Source organism: Poecilia reticulata, chromosome 13 (genome assembly GCF_904066995.2).
Source record: "Poecilia reticulata chromosome 13, P_reticulata-male-v2, whole genome shotgun sequence".
In the NCBI taxonomy this organism is placed as follows: Eukaryota; Metazoa; Chordata; class Actinopteri; order Cyprinodontiformes; family Poeciliidae; genus Poecilia; species Poecilia reticulata.
Window position 1 is genome coordinate 25,407,167 of NC_088842.1, and position 18,144 is coordinate 25,425,310.

The following is an 18,144-nucleotide window of genomic DNA, read 5'->3' on the forward strand; positions in this document are numbered from 1 at the left end:
GCTCTCACTTTTAGTCTGCTGCTTCGCTTCTCACTACATCAGCAGACATACACAACGAAACCTTCTGTCAGAATGATTTGAAATCTCCAAATGATGTGCACATATAGGTTTTGCTAAAGGACTCATAGGCGTTGAACCTTTGCATGTTTAGTCACGTTTCAACCACAGAGTAGTGCAAGATTGTGAAGTGGAAGGAAAAGTATGGAAAGTTTTCCACATTTGCTACCAATACAAATCTGAAAAGAGTGGTGTGAATCTGAATTTAAACCACTTTAGTCGGATCCACTAAAAGGAAATTGTGAACAACCAACAGTTTTCAGTAGTAATCTACTGACAGACCCTACTTGTGTGAAATTTAGGGTGCTTCGGGTGCACCAGAGTTTGTTTTCTCAGAAAGTTCACTTCGGTTGGGATGGTGTGCAAGCTTTTAAATTCATGTTTTGACAAAACAAGTAAATTGCCTGAAGACACAGCTCACTTATAAAGAGTCTGTTGACATACAGAGGGGGCTGCACAGTGGTGCAGTTGGTAGCACTGTTGCCTTGCAGCAAGAAGGTCCTGGGTTCAATTCCCAGCCCAGGGTCTTTCTGCATGGAGTTTGCATGTTCTCCCTGTGCATGCGTGGGTTCTCTCCGGATACTCCGGCTTCCTCCCGCAGTCCAGAAACATGACTGTCAGATTAATTTGTCTCTCCAAATTGTCCCTAGGTGTGAGTGTGTGTGTGTGCATGGTTGTTTGTCCTGTGTGTCTCCGTGTTGCCCTGTGACAGACTGGCGACGTGTCCAGGTTGAACCCTGCCTCTCGCCTGAAATGTCTTGTTGGAGACAGGCACCAGCACCCCTCCTGACCCCGCTAGGGACAAGGGTGTACAGAAATGGATGGATGGATGGATGGATGGATGGATGGATGGATGGATGGATGGATGGATGGATGGATGGATGGATGGATGGATGGATGGATGGATGGATGGATGGATGGACAGACATACAGAAGAGAAATAAACTATCTAGTGAACTAAAAAGAGGAACTGAACCAAACAAAGACAATTATGCATATGATTTACAAACAATCGTGGTGTGGAGACATTTTAATCTTATTTTAACTTCTGCACCTGTGAAAACATGTTAAAACCTCTCACTTTCTACTGTTTGTCCTGGACTGTTGCATTTGTTTCATAGATAGCATTGTGCAGTAGAATGCAATACAAAATATGGAGTACACAAGGGAACTAGTCAATATTTTTCACTTACAGTCTTCAGAAAGTTGGGTATAGGCCCACCTGCATTGAGCTACTTTGGGTACAAACACAATCAAAATATGCTTCTGAAACTGCTACACATTTTTATATACTATATAAAAATTAATTATTTATATTTCATTTAATAGTGTGCAGTACATATACTATGTTTTAAAAATTGTTTTTGGGACATTCTTATTTCATATTAACTGATGCATCAAGATGTAGCTACCCACTGAACTGGCTGAAATTTTTATTGAAAACACCAGAGCACCAGCTAAAAGTGTTTGGCATTTATTTAAATGTAGAGAATCTCGTGCAAAGTGGAGGTGCCTTCTCCTCACCCTAAAATATCATTATATATTTATGAATGGATTGTTTAATTCAGGGGTCTGCATGAGGCTCCAGAGACCAATGTGGCTCGTTGGGTCCTTCACTATGGTTGTTAAAAAACCAAATAAGAAATGGTTGTAATTAGAAAGGCAATTAGAAAGGGTGGTATTAACAGTTTATATGCACTATCCACATATAATAGCTACACTAAAAGGTTCAAGGCTTGTAAATTATTTTTTTTTGCTTCAAACACAATTTTAGTTTTTATTTGTACTTCCAATTTTATTTATTTTCCTCATTCTGCAAAATTAGTTTTTATTTATTTGTAAAAGTTGGATCATTTGTTTCATTCTGAAATCTGAATATATTGTTTGATTTTCTTAGTTTTCAAAGTAAGACATTTAATTTAGTACATATTTATGAAATGCATCGTTTTCACAGCTCCAGACAAATTTAATTTTGTAGCAGAGGTGTTAATGGCTGTTTGAATTAAAAATGTTGCTGTCTTATTATTTAGCTTGTAGGGATTGTAAACTAATTTTATTAAAGGCAGGGGGCGGTTTCTATTATCTAAGCTAAAATAAACATAATATTCTCAAGGAACTGATGGGGTTTCAATCTGTTATTGTTTTTTGCAGATTTTGTGTAATCCAGATCTATACAGTAAACATGTCCTGCAGTTTTCAGGGCTGTTCCAGCAGTGGTCAAATTTACATGTCACTCATGAGAAAATGTTTCTTTGCCAATTATCTTTCCTATTTTATGCCAAATATCTGCATTGCTGAGTGTGTAAAGTTGCAGTGTTGAGGCACCGGGGTTCAGAAAATACATTTAAACCTTTTTGGCATAACATTTTTTAAAGACAACTTCAACTTTCAGAATGAGACGGATATTCAGTATTGGCTCACTATGTGTTTTTGACGGTTAGAAATAGGGTTTTATCATTATTGGGACAATGATAAGATGATTATTTAAACTTCAGACTGCGTGTGTGTGTTTGTGGCCTCACATTTGATACATTGTAAGGCCAGTAAGAAGAAGTGCTGTTTTGGGTTATGGGTTAAATTTGGGATTAAATTGGGTTAAGATCAAGTTTACTGTTAGGCATGTACTGTCAGATGTGAAGACAGAAAGACTATGTGTTCATGTGTAGCACTCAAATTTTAAATGTTACCAGTGTTTTGAGTGTTCTGTTCAAAAATAAGATAAGTTTAGTAACCTGTACATTACGGATTTTGAAGTAAACTCCTGGCAACCACCAACTGTTGTGTTCACTAAAAAAGGAGATGCTGCTGCCAACTGGTTTGGTTAGCTGGCCTCTCTGTTGGGCATGTTACCAAAGGACAACCAGTTTAAAATGCCAAATACAAATTATTTTGGCTTTGTTTGAGGCCCTGTCCACACAGAAAAGTTTTTTTTTTCTTTTTCCAAAAACAGGAATGTTTTTTGCACTGCATCCACACTGAAACAGTGTTTTATGAGATCCAAAAAGGATGACCAGGTGCTTTGTGAGCTTTGTCAGGTGGAAATGACAGAACACAAACAGCCAGGCAAAAGAAGAAACCTACCACAAAGTTTCTGTAGAGATTTCTCTGAGTAGGTCTCTCGGTCGCAGCCCTTCCCGATGTGGCTGGTCTGCAGCTCCACGGTGACCCTCAACGAAGACAGCGGCTCACCACAGGTCTCAAGGTGCATATTGGGAAACAGCTGCTTACTGCCTGTCCCTGGCTCATAGTCCACTCGTTTATTAAAGCCTGAGAGAAGGAAGAGATGGAAGGACAGAGTTGTAAATAAAAGGGACAATCTGCTCTTAAGTGGTAAATTATCAATAATCACAATGATATGCTGTGCTTTTAATATGGCACATTTTATGACCCCTTCTCTTGATTTTAAAAGTCCATCAAAAAAAAAAAAACATGCTTTTCAATTTTTCTGGTTCGTGGTTGTTTTGTTATGACAAGTCAGTATCTTCCTAGGACAAAATAGCTGGCTTATGAAATTGTGCCTCTATTTTTGGAGTGCACTGCCTGTCTCAGCAGCAACAGTCATTATGCTGTCACTGTCCTGTCAGATGTGAAGATATCATTCTGGTTTGGAAATAAGTTTTCATCTTTGATGTCCAATCTTTTCCTCCAGTCTTTGTGGTGTGCATTTGTGTTCAGCTTGCAACTTATACTGAAATTAACACCAGTTCTGTCAGAAGGAAACTCCAGCATTTTAGCCACATTATTGAGCTAACTAACAAATACTGGGAAAATGCATGCAAACCTTTGAATTTGGGGAAAGTGAAGAAAAAAAAAGATCTCTAAATAATTTAGTATTTTTGGTCATTCTAACTGACCTAAAACAGGAAGAATTGTTTTGCAAAAGAAAATAAGTTTGTATTTTTTATTAAATGCATTGAAACACCCTTTTTCACCTGCATGAGTTATATGATCACTGATGAAAGTTTTTCTTCACAATCCTTTAATTTGCAAATCAGAATAAAAAAAACAACAACAAAAAAACTTTCAACTATTTAAAACCATCGGTGTTGCTTGTGGAAATGAATAGCTGCCAATTCACCAATCAGTATGAACAGAACATGTAAGGAGCTAAAGGCAAACACATGGAGTCTAGATAAAAGCAGCAGGAGGGGATGAAAGAAATTCTGTTGTTCAGCAGCCTGTTAAATCTGCCATCTTCGCTTCCTCACACAATCACCATGTCATGCTCAAACACATAGGAACACACCGCATCTGTTTTGTTGCTGATTTACCTCCTCGAGTCTGCAACCGCTGTGGGCTGCTGCAGCACTGTTACGACGGGATTGTCCGTGATTGTGATAAAAATGTGCACACACCGTGGGGCATGCTTAACAAGAACAAAAAAAAAAAACTAAAAAAATAAGTGAGAAAAGGACCAAAGGCATAAACAGGCTTTGTTGATTTATTATGGTTTATACCTTTCTCTCCCACATATGTCTTTCTCGCCACAGTGGCACTGTGTTGTTCTTGGATTTATGGCGCAGCTTCTCACCTTTAGATCACTTCTTTATGTGTCATCTCTTTCTGTAGTCTGCTCTGGGAATTCACAGCTCAAAGGTGGTCAGGAACCAAGAGTAACAATAGGGACGCTACTAGCACGCCGTAGTGTGAAGAAGAAACATCAGAGCAACTGACCTTAGTTTAATGAGATACCAAAATGGATGCAACTAACACTTGCAATGTAACAAGTCAAATTATATTTTTGATTGTTTTTCATAAAATATCGCATTATTGCATTAACAAGAATGCCCAACAGGCTCTTCAGCTGGGTTTACTCTTGTACAATTCAGGTAATTTTACAAACAGGTTTTGTGCATAAGCTGGACTTTATTGTGGATTTGCTGCAACAATGCACACATTTTTACATGCAAATCAGATTTACATATAAACCACCACTTCTATTTGGTTAAATATATCTTAACCCCACACATTTTGCAATTGCTTCTAGCATAGTTGTGGCTGGATATTTTTGTCTATTCCAGAAAAAAAATAAATAAATAATGAACTGACAAGACGAAAATATGACAGGAATATGCCAATGGCTCCAATGGCTTAGCCTGCATATTGGTAAGGAAGGTCATCCTCTTTGTTAATAGCGCCCAGTAAACAGAAAATATTTTTACGTTTTTATGTTTGCCATTGACATAAGATGAGGTGAATATGCTTAAAAAGTTAATGTTCTGAGTGGCACCAGTCATTTAAATGTTGCCACTAAATTGTGTTTTTACAATTAGCTTAGCTCAGTATAATAACTTGAAAAGTGTTTTAAAACAGTTACAAAAATTACCTTTACCAGTTTTGATTAGACACTTAAAGGAAATGTCTCTAAGCTAAGCTACTGTGCAAAAGTCAATCCCTGAACTAAAAGGTAAATAAAAAGATTAGATTAAAAAACATGGTTTTGCTATAGTTTTCTGCCCTATATCTCTCTTTTTCTTGCTGTGTCATACTGGGACTGGGACTGCATCATTAAGCAGTTTCAAGATGGAGTAAGGGCATAGCAGGTTATTTAGCAATAACTTACTCTCCAGAAAACAGAGAAATGACCTGTCTGTGACTCGGCTTTGACTCAATATGAGCCCGGCTTTACATCGTGAGAAATGGAGGAGAATGAGGCAGCACCTGGTTAAGGATTCATGGTGAGGAGTCGGTGAAGGTGGAAGGAAATATGAGCTGTAATGAGCTCAGGATGGAGGCTGCATATAGAAAGCCACGAAAGGCTTGGGGTGTACTTGAACATGAATCATTTAAGGTTTCTGGGTTAGAGAGCAGTGGACAAACAAGAGGTAAGGTCTGCAAAGACAGATAAAGATTATTCTATACCTGTTTGAGTGCCATTGTCATTATAGAGTTGGCTTATTATTGACAGCCGATTTAACGGTCTTGAATTATTATTGTTATAAGAACCTGAGATGAATACAAAGTTTCTCAAATAGTTTCTTGATACAAGATTCTAATACCTTAATCACACTAATGTTCATCATTAATTTATGGAAACACACTGCATATGCACTTCATTATGGCTTTTCCAAGAATCTGACACTGCACTAGACATTTTTTGATCTCCAGCTAAATCAGGAAGCCACAAATGTTTTTTTAGTCCCACATCACAGAGCTGCCACACAAAACATAAGAAAACATAAAAGAAACTCTTTAGTTGTTTATAAATGGACAAAGCCACAAGCCAATCATATGCAAATTTGTAGATTATTCCTAGGAAATACTGCTTTATCTGGAATTAAAAACAATCATTCATAAGAACACATTTTTTAGAATTTTTTGTGACTTTTCTCAAAGTCAAAAGTTTACATATGTTTGATTTAGCAAAAAGGAATAATTTTGGTAATTCTAACTAAGCTAAAACAAGAGAAGCTTCATCTGATTTAACTTCAGGTAGTGAGAAAAAAGAATATTTGTGTCTTTTTTTATTCATATATATAAATATCTGGTTTAAACTGTATGTAAAAGCCTGAGCTAGTTGCTCACTTGCAACTAGCAGGCTGTGTGGGAATTGACAGAACTATTGAGCAAGCGTTTGTGTAATGTAAATGCACACAAATCAAGTTATTGTTTGTTTGTTCATATATATATATATATATATATATATATATATATATATATATATATATCACATACAGAGATCCCTCACTGCATGCACAGATTGGCTGCTGCTTGTTCAACTTGGAGACACAAAAATCGCGCCATATAATCCTACTCTCAAACCGTCTCATGACAAATATTCACCTTCAGATCTTTCCAGAGTTATGCTTATATAAACAGGAGATGGGTCCAAAACAAACCAGAAGGGCCAAGTTGTAGATTGCACTGATTTCCTGTGAGTTAGAAGTCAAATGATGAATTGTGTGCACAGGGTGTGATGTGAACTGCTATCCGATGCGTTGAAGACGTTAACATTAAGAGAACAAAGGAGCAACAGTCACGGTAGCATGGACAGCAGTGGATCAGCAGATGTTCTCCCACACTAAAGGGCACATCACTTTCTGAGAGACCAGAGTCAGTGAGTTAGAAAGCAAAACAATGTGAGGTTGAAATGTAAGCTGTTAGGGGAAGGAGAAGAGAGAGGCATTTTCTGCACAAAGAAAAAACCTATTTATTCTTTCACACAAAAACAACCTTGTATCAGTGCCTAATATTTAGCTCTGACATTTATTTTTAATAAAGGAGACACTGCTGTAATAAAAATAAAGATTTTTTTGCCAAGAACTCATTGGGGAAAAATAAACTCATTTCCCTTCAACATATTTGTTTTTTAAACACTACTGTGTTTACCCTCCACTAATGTGGAGGGTAAAACCAAGCCAAACAAACAAAAAAAAAAACATAATGAAGTTATAATTAAAATGCAGAAATCTGTTGTAATTTGTCACTATGCACTTGTAGGATTTTCTTACTTAGGAATATAAAGCATTTCCACCCTTTCTATATTAAACAGCGGTTTAATTACTCACATTTTTTTTTAGATCAGTCATTGCAAGATAACATGCTTGTAGTAATACTTTGCAAAGAAAAGGGTAAAAATAAGTAATTGCTCTACTTTGTTCAATAGTAGTAAAATTAAGTTTGCTGTGTTGCCAAGGAATAATATCGGGAGCCGGAACCTGAATCCTAGAACAAGACAGGAGCTCTGACTTTGAGCTGTCATGGATTTCTTTGCAATGTCCTCTGAACGGAAAAACGTAGACACAAAGTAACAGATCTTGAAAAGTCGATGTTGACCTTCATGTTGAACTGTTGTCCTTGGATCAACCTTCCACACAACTCGGGTCCTTTGGTTCAAGTTTACTCTGCATCACCAAAATCGGAACCAAACGTGGAGAAGCAGCATTCAGTTTCAATGCTCCAAAAATCTCAGAAGACTGCCGAACAGCCGAAGCACTGAGTTTCAAGACTATTCCTTGCTGTGAAACGTAACTCTGTGCACTACGGTTAATCACATAAATTTGAAAGGCTTTGAAGTCGACACCCACTCATCTAGTCCCAGATATTCTTCAATTACATATGAAGGGCATCAATAAAAAAAAGCACCCTGGAACAGGTAGGATTCATTATCAATACAAGCCTACTCAATGGCTTTTGACCCTTTGATGTACAAGAAAAATTGGAATGAGTTTAATAATGACTCAGTAAGAAACCAGAAACTTGCATTGTAAATTGAAGGACAGTTACCACACAAATACTCTCAGATGAAAGGATGTGTGGTTATAAAAAATACAAATGAAAGAAAATGCATTCAAAGTAAAAATAAGTTACAAGTTCAAATATCTCAAGAAAAATCCATTCAGAAAAATTTTCCATGACATCCAAAAAACATCCAACAGACATCCTGCAGCATCAAATAGAAAACCAAACGGCAACCAAAAATCCTAGCTGAGTGAACATTAATGTTTTAATCTTTTGTACGAGTAGATATGAATGATTAACATGAAAAGTGGTTGCAGAGAATTTTAAGAAAATGAGGGCAGAGTCTCTGAGCAGAAGAAGATATGTGTTTCCATCCCGATCCACTGCATGCCTTATAAGGAGTTCCTTTCCATCTCTTCTGGCTGTATGTCACTTCCACACATCTCCTTGGAGTTGTGGGAAGCTCCTCCATCAACGACTCCACCGCATGCTTAACCTTGACAGTGTCAGGCGAATCCCTTTCTGTGGCTTCTGCTTGACCTGAAATAGCTGCATCAAATGGTCTGAAGGACACCTCTGGGTCCCAGGCTGGACTGTCTTTTCATTTCAGACTGAGGGGTGACCTCACTTCTGTGTGTGCTTGTGTGTGAGAGTTAACAAAAGCATTTCAACAGATGTTTCAAATGAAATGGCCAGTGAATGTAGTCTCGGAGGAGGAAAACGGGCTCAACTAAATGCAATCTCATTCTCTGGTGAGTTCTTGCTTACACCAACTATTATTTCACAAAGCAAAAACGTATATGATGTTAATTTGATATTAAAGATATTGCACCTCATATCTAGCTTGTCACTTTGGGGGTCTGTGCTGTCAGCTGTGCAAACTTTCCTTCCAGTGAAAGGCATATTAAACATTTAAACATTTAAAATGCTCTCACATGTAAATGTTGATCTATATTCTTTTTTAAAGATGTCTCATCAGTTGCTTGTAGACATTGATTTCTGTTCAACTCTTTCAATGAATTTAGCTCATTGATTTGACACAGTGTAAATTTACATTAAAATGTCTTCAATTGAAACAGGTAAAATGAACAAGACATATAACATTCTGGCTTTAGTCATTATAAAAAGAGATTTGTTTTGATCGCTTATCTATAGAACTCTGATTCTTTTCATCCAGATCAACTGCTGACTTGTTTTTATGTGGTCTCTGAATTATTTAGTCCTATCCAAGTCTCTGAAGGAAGATGCTGATATCAGGAGAAACAGGTACGTTATGCGTGGAAAAACAAACAAAATGCTACAAACAGCAGAAGCACAAATACTATAGAGACATACATCTAAAAGTAATGTAGGTAGTACTTTGAAAATGCAAATTTGAAGCATAGATGGCATACCACAGAGCTCTGAGCTGCAGCTCAGCTCGCTTTAAAACTGTGTGGGTTTATTATGAAGCTATTAGGTCTCTACTGAGATGTGTGCATGAACACAGCACAGAACTCACATGGTGGGCCCAAGAGCTCTGCTCTTTGTGAATCTAAGACGGAGATGAGAGAGAGAGAGAAGAAGCAGGGAAAAATGAAACAACCATGTGGAGTCATTTTATTATTGCAGGAGAACAAAGTCCTCACTGGAGTTGTAATGGTACAAAAATGTACTTTCTTGTGTGTCTTCCAGTTTTCTCCTTACAGTTTTTGTTGAATCTTGAATATGGCAAGACAGAAAGATCTATCTAAACTATCTAAGTTCGTTTTGAAGACTGGGTTGTTTTGAATGGAGGAGTGAAACTAAAATGGTTAAAAACAAAAGCACAAATATGTAAATGGCACAACAAATAAATCAATGCACTTAAAAAAAGAATTTTTCCTAAAATGTTATAATTTAATACACTTTTATAATTATTTTTTCAGTTTAGTTTTAGGAACTTGGAAGCTCATATTATAAATTTCACTGTTTAATTGTTTTTTTTCTTTGTAGTGTAATTACCAGTCCAGCTAATTCAACATATCAACTTATATCAACTGGTAATAGGACTGGTGCTTGAGAAAGCTTCAGCTTTAAATCAAGAATCTTAGTTTGCATCCCGATTAGCTAGTGTAGCATTAGCGCTTCTGCTAACGTTAAATGTTCTTGGTAGCTGAGCCTCAGTGTCCCAAGTCAGATAACGGATATTAACAGCACAACTTGGTTGTGGTTATTAAAGAAAAGGCTTATGTTATCAGTTAGATTTAATTTCTATTACATTTTATGCATATCACTAAAAATGCTTGTGAAATTATAATAGTTTGTGTCATACAGTACAAATTTTAAACATCTTCCTTTTTCAAAAATAAAAAAAAAAGCCTTTATTTGCTTCAAAGTGAAGCTGCACAGATTGTAAATCTTGTGGAGCGCCCTGTACAGAGTGCTCACACTTCTTTGCCTTTTTAAATTAGGGAAAGTGACAGATGTTCACATGAGAAAATACACAGGTGGATTTATGGTGGCTGTGTTCCACATTGGGGAGCACCTGCTGCTGTTCATGCTGGTTGGTTCCCGTGGTAAACTGGAACACCGTAGGGAACAGAACTCTCATTAATTTTATTAATTCAACTCTCGATGTTCCTGCTGTGGCGTGTTAAAAGTTCTGCCCTGAAAAAGGTCTGTAAGCTTGCAAACGGGTGCCTTAAATTGGGAAATATGACTGATGCCATTGAGCCGACATAATTTTTTTTTTACTTTAATAAATTATCTCCTAAATACAACTTATTTTTCTGAAAATTTGAGTGATTTATTTCTTTCTAAAAACACCTTAAATATGTACCAAATCATGCTTGCTAGTCTCCATGAGATACTATAGAAGTAAAGTGTTATCACACCACAAATCAAAAGGTAAAAACCAGTCACATTATTAAAAAATAAATAAAAAATGTATATATGGGCGACTGCTTTTTGAAAGCCACTGGTGTCCTTGCATTTCAAATGACAGAGTTCAAAATGCATGCTGTGTTATGTGAATGCCTGCCCAAAACCCAAAAGCAGAGACTAAAACTTGTCTGAAAATTAGATTTAAGTTTCAAAAACAAAGAGGTGTCATGCTTTTTGACAAAAAATAATATAGTTACAGATATAACTAAATGTAGGAAGACCACAAGGGATCAGAGTTTGTTCACTGTTTGAGCTACTTATCTCTAAAGACTAATTTTTAGTTAGCCACACCCTCGGTCATTGCTACATCTGCACCTTATATATACAAGTTTGAGCATGAGTGGGGTTTCAAATAAATCTATAATTATGGTATACTTATGATTTATATATATAAATAAACAAATAAATAAGTAAATAAAAATCTTATCAACTGTCCCGATTCCAATTAAAATGTCCGTCTTCTGAATCAAAGCTAATCAGTTTTTTACTTGACTGTACAACAACAAAATTACATAAATAATCCAATTGACTAATGCAAAATCCCCTAAAAACATCTAAAAACCGAAGATGGATAAAACAAATTAACTCCAAAGGCATGAATTGCTTAATTTTAACAGCGGTTCAGGATTCGAACAGCTTGAGGCTGAAAGTGTATTAGTGCAGTGGAGAAGGACTCCTCAGATTTGACCTTTCATATATTTTAAATGTTTTCCTTTCGGTCATTTTCAAAATGTCCTCCATTAGATTCCAGATCTATTCAAAACAGTAATAAACGTGGCCATGAAGTTATGCAATATTCAGCGTTCAAGAGCATAAAACTTTGGGTATGATAGGATTAAAGAAGGAAGAAATCATGCCTCCAGTTAATTTTGATATATTTTAATTGAGTAATTTGATATTATATGAGACTAATCCACATTGATCCAGTTTAACATAGAATAATCTCCCCAATAACAAGTGGTTTGTTTGATGGGAACAGCTCAAAAGTTTTCTGAAGGTGGAAACAGTCTTCCATGTTCTCACCTCCACTGACCCACTCAGCTCCTTTCACCATCCGTCTGCAGGGCCCTCTTGTCTGTCATATTGCAACTGTGGTACCGTCGTAAAACAGAAGTCACTCTCAACCTCATCCCTGTAGCACAACGGGAGTATACTGGTAGGTAAGGCGGTTTGTTTCAATTTCTTCAGAAAATGCCGTCTCTGATTTAATGATCTCTGTGGTGTTCCTGAACTAATTTATTATCCACTCTCTCTGTGGCATGATTGTTGATGCTAAAGGATGTGTGTTCAGGTTGTGACCTCCATGACGCTGCTATATTGAGTAATGACACATCTATTACAAAATTGGTAACAGGGAGGGGTACATTTCTTTTTATTATTTCTTATTTTGCAAATCGTTTTGGAAAACAAGAGACCGGTCGGCAGATGTGACTAGAATAGTGGTATGTTGGTTATCTCATGGAATATTTTCTTGTGCACACAATTAAAACGCCCTGATAGTTTACAAAGCCCATCTGCTTCTGTAGACAAAAACTCTGAACTGCGGTGAGCTGCCATCATCCTCCTTAAACTTAAGGATGTTAAGCAGAGACAGAGATACATGGTGAGGAAGGGAAGATGGATAGAAGTGCTTAAGAAAATGACGCATCATCACACTTTCACACAGCTCCTCATCTCTGGACGCTTTGGACGAGTGTGTGCGTCAGTGTATCGTCAGTTAGTTTTTGCAGATCTTTAAATGTGTATGTAGATGTGTGGAGGTCTGGCATGATGGTTGTGTGAGTATTGCAAGTGTATCTGTGTGTGGAGTCCATGTAAAAATGCTGACACCACATTTAAGTTCGGGGGTTGGGGGGGTGTCATCATTACTCATCCCCGCCATCGGTGGAGAGAGCCAATTTCGACTCTTCTCCTCTTTTACCTCCTTTCCTCTGCACCTCATCCCCCTTCATCTCCCTCCACTTCAGAGAGCCATGTCTCCGATTTCTCCTGCTCCAAATTGCCCCTAAAACATTCATTCTAATGCTTTCATGCTCTCTGAGAGCCTTACAGCCCACTTTGTTTCCCTTCTTGAGTTCATTTAACCAGCTCTTCCTTGCTGAGCTGGAGGACTTGAAAAATATATATTTTTTAAAAGTAAGGCTTCTATAATGGGGTGCTAGAAGACAAACATTTTAAGTAAGATAATAGAGTACATGAATTTTCTTTCGTGAAGGTACAATAACAGAAGATTTTATGTAGCCACCTCATACAGTGCATGAATAAAATTATCATAAGGATGGCATAAAGTGGAGCCTGTGTACAATAACAAGTTTACCCATTACTGCTGTTGAGATATGTGTAGTTTATTGCAAAAGTTCGACTGTCAAGCAGCGTAACCACCAACATGTATTCCTTCTTTTGATTAAAACAATAGTAGGTTGCCAAAAGACCAGCTTGGAAGGAAAAGCTGCTGATCATTAAAATGTCTGCGGCTTAGTCTATTTTCCCCTTCCCCCCATTTTCACTTTGTCAGTCTATTTTACTTTGTAGATTAGTTTTTAATTATTAATGGAGAAACATTACAGGTTAATACAAGCCAAACATCTTGATCCTTTTTGATTTTAATTTTGGGATGAGCTATCTGTAAGATCAAAGTTTGCTTTTACTATTGACTTTCAGATCAAATGGATGGGGGGTTCTGCATGAAAGCATGAGGTGACAAAAACATTTTTATTAACAGTTTTATCATTTTGTGAAGATAATTAGGAAAAATGTAACAAAATAGCACCGCCCATCATTTCATAGAATTGCCTTCTGATTCATGACTGAAGAATATTGTTGCTTTTTTTGAGGAACAGATAAAAATGTGCAGACAAAGAAACTTTTCAATAAAAACATGCTAATGCTTAACTATCTACTTTCTCATCTTTTTACCTCTTCAGTGTAGTTAATTTAAAGTCCTTTAGCTTAAGAACTGAAGTTCAAAAGCTGCCTAAAAACTATATGTAAAGTCAACTTTCAGATATGAGTGCTGACCAACTTAAAAACGGAACAATTTACAAGTATTGGAAAACCAGAAACGTTCTGTGTAAAAAAATAAATAAATAAATAAAAAAATCAGAATAATCAGAGTTTAGACATAAAATTAGTGCAATTAACTTAACGGGGTGTCAGTTTTTACAGCGTTCTTGTCTTCTTTGTCCACACCACTACAGTGGTACACTAAACAGACTCCATGCGTTCTACACACTCTGTCTCCTCCAGGGGGTCCCGAGGGAACCCAAAGCTTTTTGGGATATACGCTGTGATCTTTGCAGCATATCTGCCTCAGGGTCTGATCTCTCCAGAATGAGGCGTTCCAGCCTATGGCTTTTTAGCTGCTATCCAAGCCTAAATGTGTACAAGACCGAGTCAGAATTCAACATAGTGGTGGAGGAAAAGGTAAAAGGATCTTACAACTTGCTACTAGATTCACTGTTTTATCTCATCTGTTAATGGCAGACACTTTTTTGGTCCCCTTGTCGTCACTCTGTGCATTTTTAGTCAATGTCCCCCTCTCTCTCTAAGTGCATTTGTAAGACTGAATGCTGAATGTTGTCTTGACACTGAATTGCCACAATAAAGAAAACAACAGTCTAAATAGGGAAGAGACAAGGACTTAGGCAAAACCTCAGAAAATGATTATTGGAAAGAATAAGTGCTGCCCAATTGCCCCAAAAAAGGATGTACAAGATTTTGACAGTTGGGCTTTACTATTCCTCTGCTGGTGTTTTCGTTTGTTTTCCACAATAAACAAAAGGTAAGGTTTTCTTGTATATTTACAGAGTGAGATAATGTCACTGCAATTCATTAAAAATATATTTTTTGTTTTCATACATATTTAAAAGGGGAGCCAATAATGTAACTATAACTATATGGTGTTTGCTTCGAGATCAAAATAAATCATCTTTATCAATACAACTTTATCACACTACCCACAAGCAAAATCATGTCTGTGATGTAGCAAGGCTGGGCATCTGATTTGAGAATTTAATTCAAAAATCTCTATTTAGTACAAATTCCTACATTGGACTTACTTAAAAATGTATGAGGTCCCAGTTGGTCTTCTGTTTGATGATTTTACTGATCAACAAACTGTCTACAAAAGTCCATCCATCCATCCATCCATTTTCTTACACACTTGTCCCTCAGTGGGGTCAGGAGGGTTGCTGGTGCCCATCTCCAGCTAGCGTACCGGGCAAGAGGCGGGGTCACCCTGGACAGGTCGCCAGTCTGTCGCAGGGCAACACAGAGACACACACAACCATGCACACACACAGGGGCAATTTAGACACACCAATTAACCTGACAGTCATGTTTTTGGACTGTGGGAGGAAACCGGAGTACCCGGAGAACATGCAAACTCCATGCAGAAAGACCGGGGCCGGGAATCGAATCCAGAACCTTCTTGCTGCAAGGCAACAGCTCTACCAACTGCGCCACTGTGCAGCCCTGTCTACAAAAGTTGCAATCAAAAATAATCAGTTTGATCACAAAGTTTTCTTGGTTCTCAGGAACTTAACTTGAACTTAACAGTTTTATAAAGGTCGTCATTTCATATACTTTCCAAAAGCTTTCCATTTATTTTCAGAATGTGGTCTCCTAATTGCAGGAACTAGGTTGTAGACTTAATTAATGATGACTAAACGAGTTACAGCCCAAAACGTAACTTTGCCTGTAACTTGTTAGTTAAGATACCACAGGTTATCGGTGATATCTTAATTAACCACGTCTTTACAATGTGCTCCTCTCCTATTTTCAATCTAACTCAAGTAAGGCCATGCTACAATTAAAAAACACTTCCAAATGTAATCTAATTATAAACTAGTGGAATGAATAGAGATCATCAAAGGCTTAATTTAGGAGAGTGTTCTACTCTTGCTTGTTGTGGCGTTTCGCAGTAAATATGCCAGCCTGTAAGGGTGTCAACTAGGTGAGTATTTTCACAAAAAAATAATACAAATATTTTGAATAAATTATGAAGTTTGTCCTGACAACAGAGTCTAGGTTAGGGGTCTGCACAAGTGCACAGAATCAGTGTCACAAAAACAGCAGTTACATTTACCAAATGTGAAACCCTTTAAGAGAAATAAACAGGCTATTTGATTTATTACCAAGCATCTTCACAACTAAAACAAAAATGTCCTTGTGCTCTTTGCTCGGTTTGTTTGTTTTTTTCTCTCTCTGCCAATCTTGAATGTGAGCTTTCACCAGTTTTCCATCAGGCAAAGGGTTTGTTGTACTGATGGATAACAGCATATACAATGCTTAAATGTAACTAAAGATTCCATGTTGTAGTCCTCAACAAACAGGACTTGTGTAGCTGATGCAGACACGAGATCACTTCAAGTTTTTTATGACATGTAACTAGGCCTGTCGTAATAAATCAATTAATCGCACGATAAATTAAACCTATCGACCTCATTTTAATTATCGGCTTTATCGTCTCTTCCTGCGTTTTTTCTTTCTCTTGATGACACTGAATGAAAAAAGGCTCAGCTCCAGTGCTCTCCACTTCCTCATTTCCTTAGTGTAATGTCCAGCGTACACGACACGAGTTGTCTGCCCATTTTCAAAACCTGAGAGACTACACATTGGCCGACAGAAATCCTAGGTATAACGGTTCAATCAGGTTCGTATAGTGTCGTGTGGTGTCCAGCCACATGGGCACAAAATAATGGCTTCAAGTCCAGTTAACTAATTTTAAAACGAGGCATTAATCAATGCTTTACTAGAATCTACCTGTGATGCATTTGGCTAGAGTCAGCGTAAAGTCCTGACTTAATGAAAATCATTATAACCTATTTATGTCACGTTAACAAAGAACAGCTGAAAACTTACCGGGTTTATCAACTGCGGTAGCAATTTGGTTCCAAATCATCTCCTTATCATTTCTATATTCTTTGCACGAAATGTTGAATAAACAGTGTTACCACATATCATCTCCAATGTCCGCTGGACTTCGGGTTGCGCTGTGTCAGCTGTTTGGGATTCCCCTCCGTAATTTCCCCTCAGAAAGAGCGGAGGAGAATCTGCGCTTTCTGTTTGGCTACCTGCCACATTCAACAGGCAGCGATAAGCTCCCAGTAATGGAAAACCCCTGATTTAGATCGGACCGGCCATTACGATCTAAATCACACTACAGGATCAATCGATCAATCAATCAAATTTTATTTGTATAGCACATTTCAGCAGCAAGGCAAAGTGCTTTACATAATTAAAATAAAAACAGAAATAATCAGTGAGAAAGAGAGAGATTAAAAAAATAAAATAAAATAAAAATAAAAAAACAAAAAACATTACATCATTAAAACGTCGAAAAGAAGAAATTAAAAACATTGAAGACATAAAAAGATGGAAGACATCAAAACCCACACTCTAATCCTAATTTAGCCATAAGCAACTCTAAACAGGTGAGTTTTCAGTTGAGATTTAAATGCAGCCAGTGTTTCAGCTGTTTTACAGTTTTTTGGAAGTTTGTTCCAAATCTGTGGTGCATAGAAACTGAATGCTGCTTCTCCTCGTCTGGTTCTGGATGATCGGTTACAAAATCACCAGCGACAATCTTAGATCGGCCAACGATCTAAGATTGTCGTAAGGGAAAAATAGCTGCAAAAAAATCATGTGAACTATTGCATCAGGTAGTCGGATGTGCCCATCTTCTAAATTTAAATCTAGTGATTACTGAAGGGCAATATAGTATACAGACTTCATAATCTGCACTCTTTTGGTTGAATGCAGTATTGATTTCCACTTTGGCTTTTTGTTGTTTAGTTTTTATTCAAGTATGTTTTTTGTTAATGGAGACTGAGAATCCATTTTATTTTTTGTTTTTGGCTGTTTTGTTTATTTAGTTCATCAGTTCCAGTGTTATGTGTTCTTTTGAAAACAAGGTGCATCTATCTGGCAGGAAATTGCATGCATTATTATGTCATTTCCATTAAATCAGTGTCAAAAGGTCTTGAAACAATATGATTTATC

General features: G+C 37.1%; 1 protein-coding gene across 1 annotated transcript in view; it reads right to left on the reverse strand.

Annotated features, from left to right (window-relative positions):
• LOC103474938 (calsyntenin-2) overlaps positions 1-18,144 on the reverse strand; it is a 280,040-nt gene that overhangs the window by 60,310 nt on the left and 201,586 nt on the right. Inside the window, exon 6 of the mRNA XM_008426222.3 lies at positions 3,139-3,324. Coding sequence (XP_008424444.2) covers positions 3,139-3,324 — 186 coding nt within the window. The remainder of the gene's footprint in view (positions 1-3,138; positions 3,325-18,144) is intronic.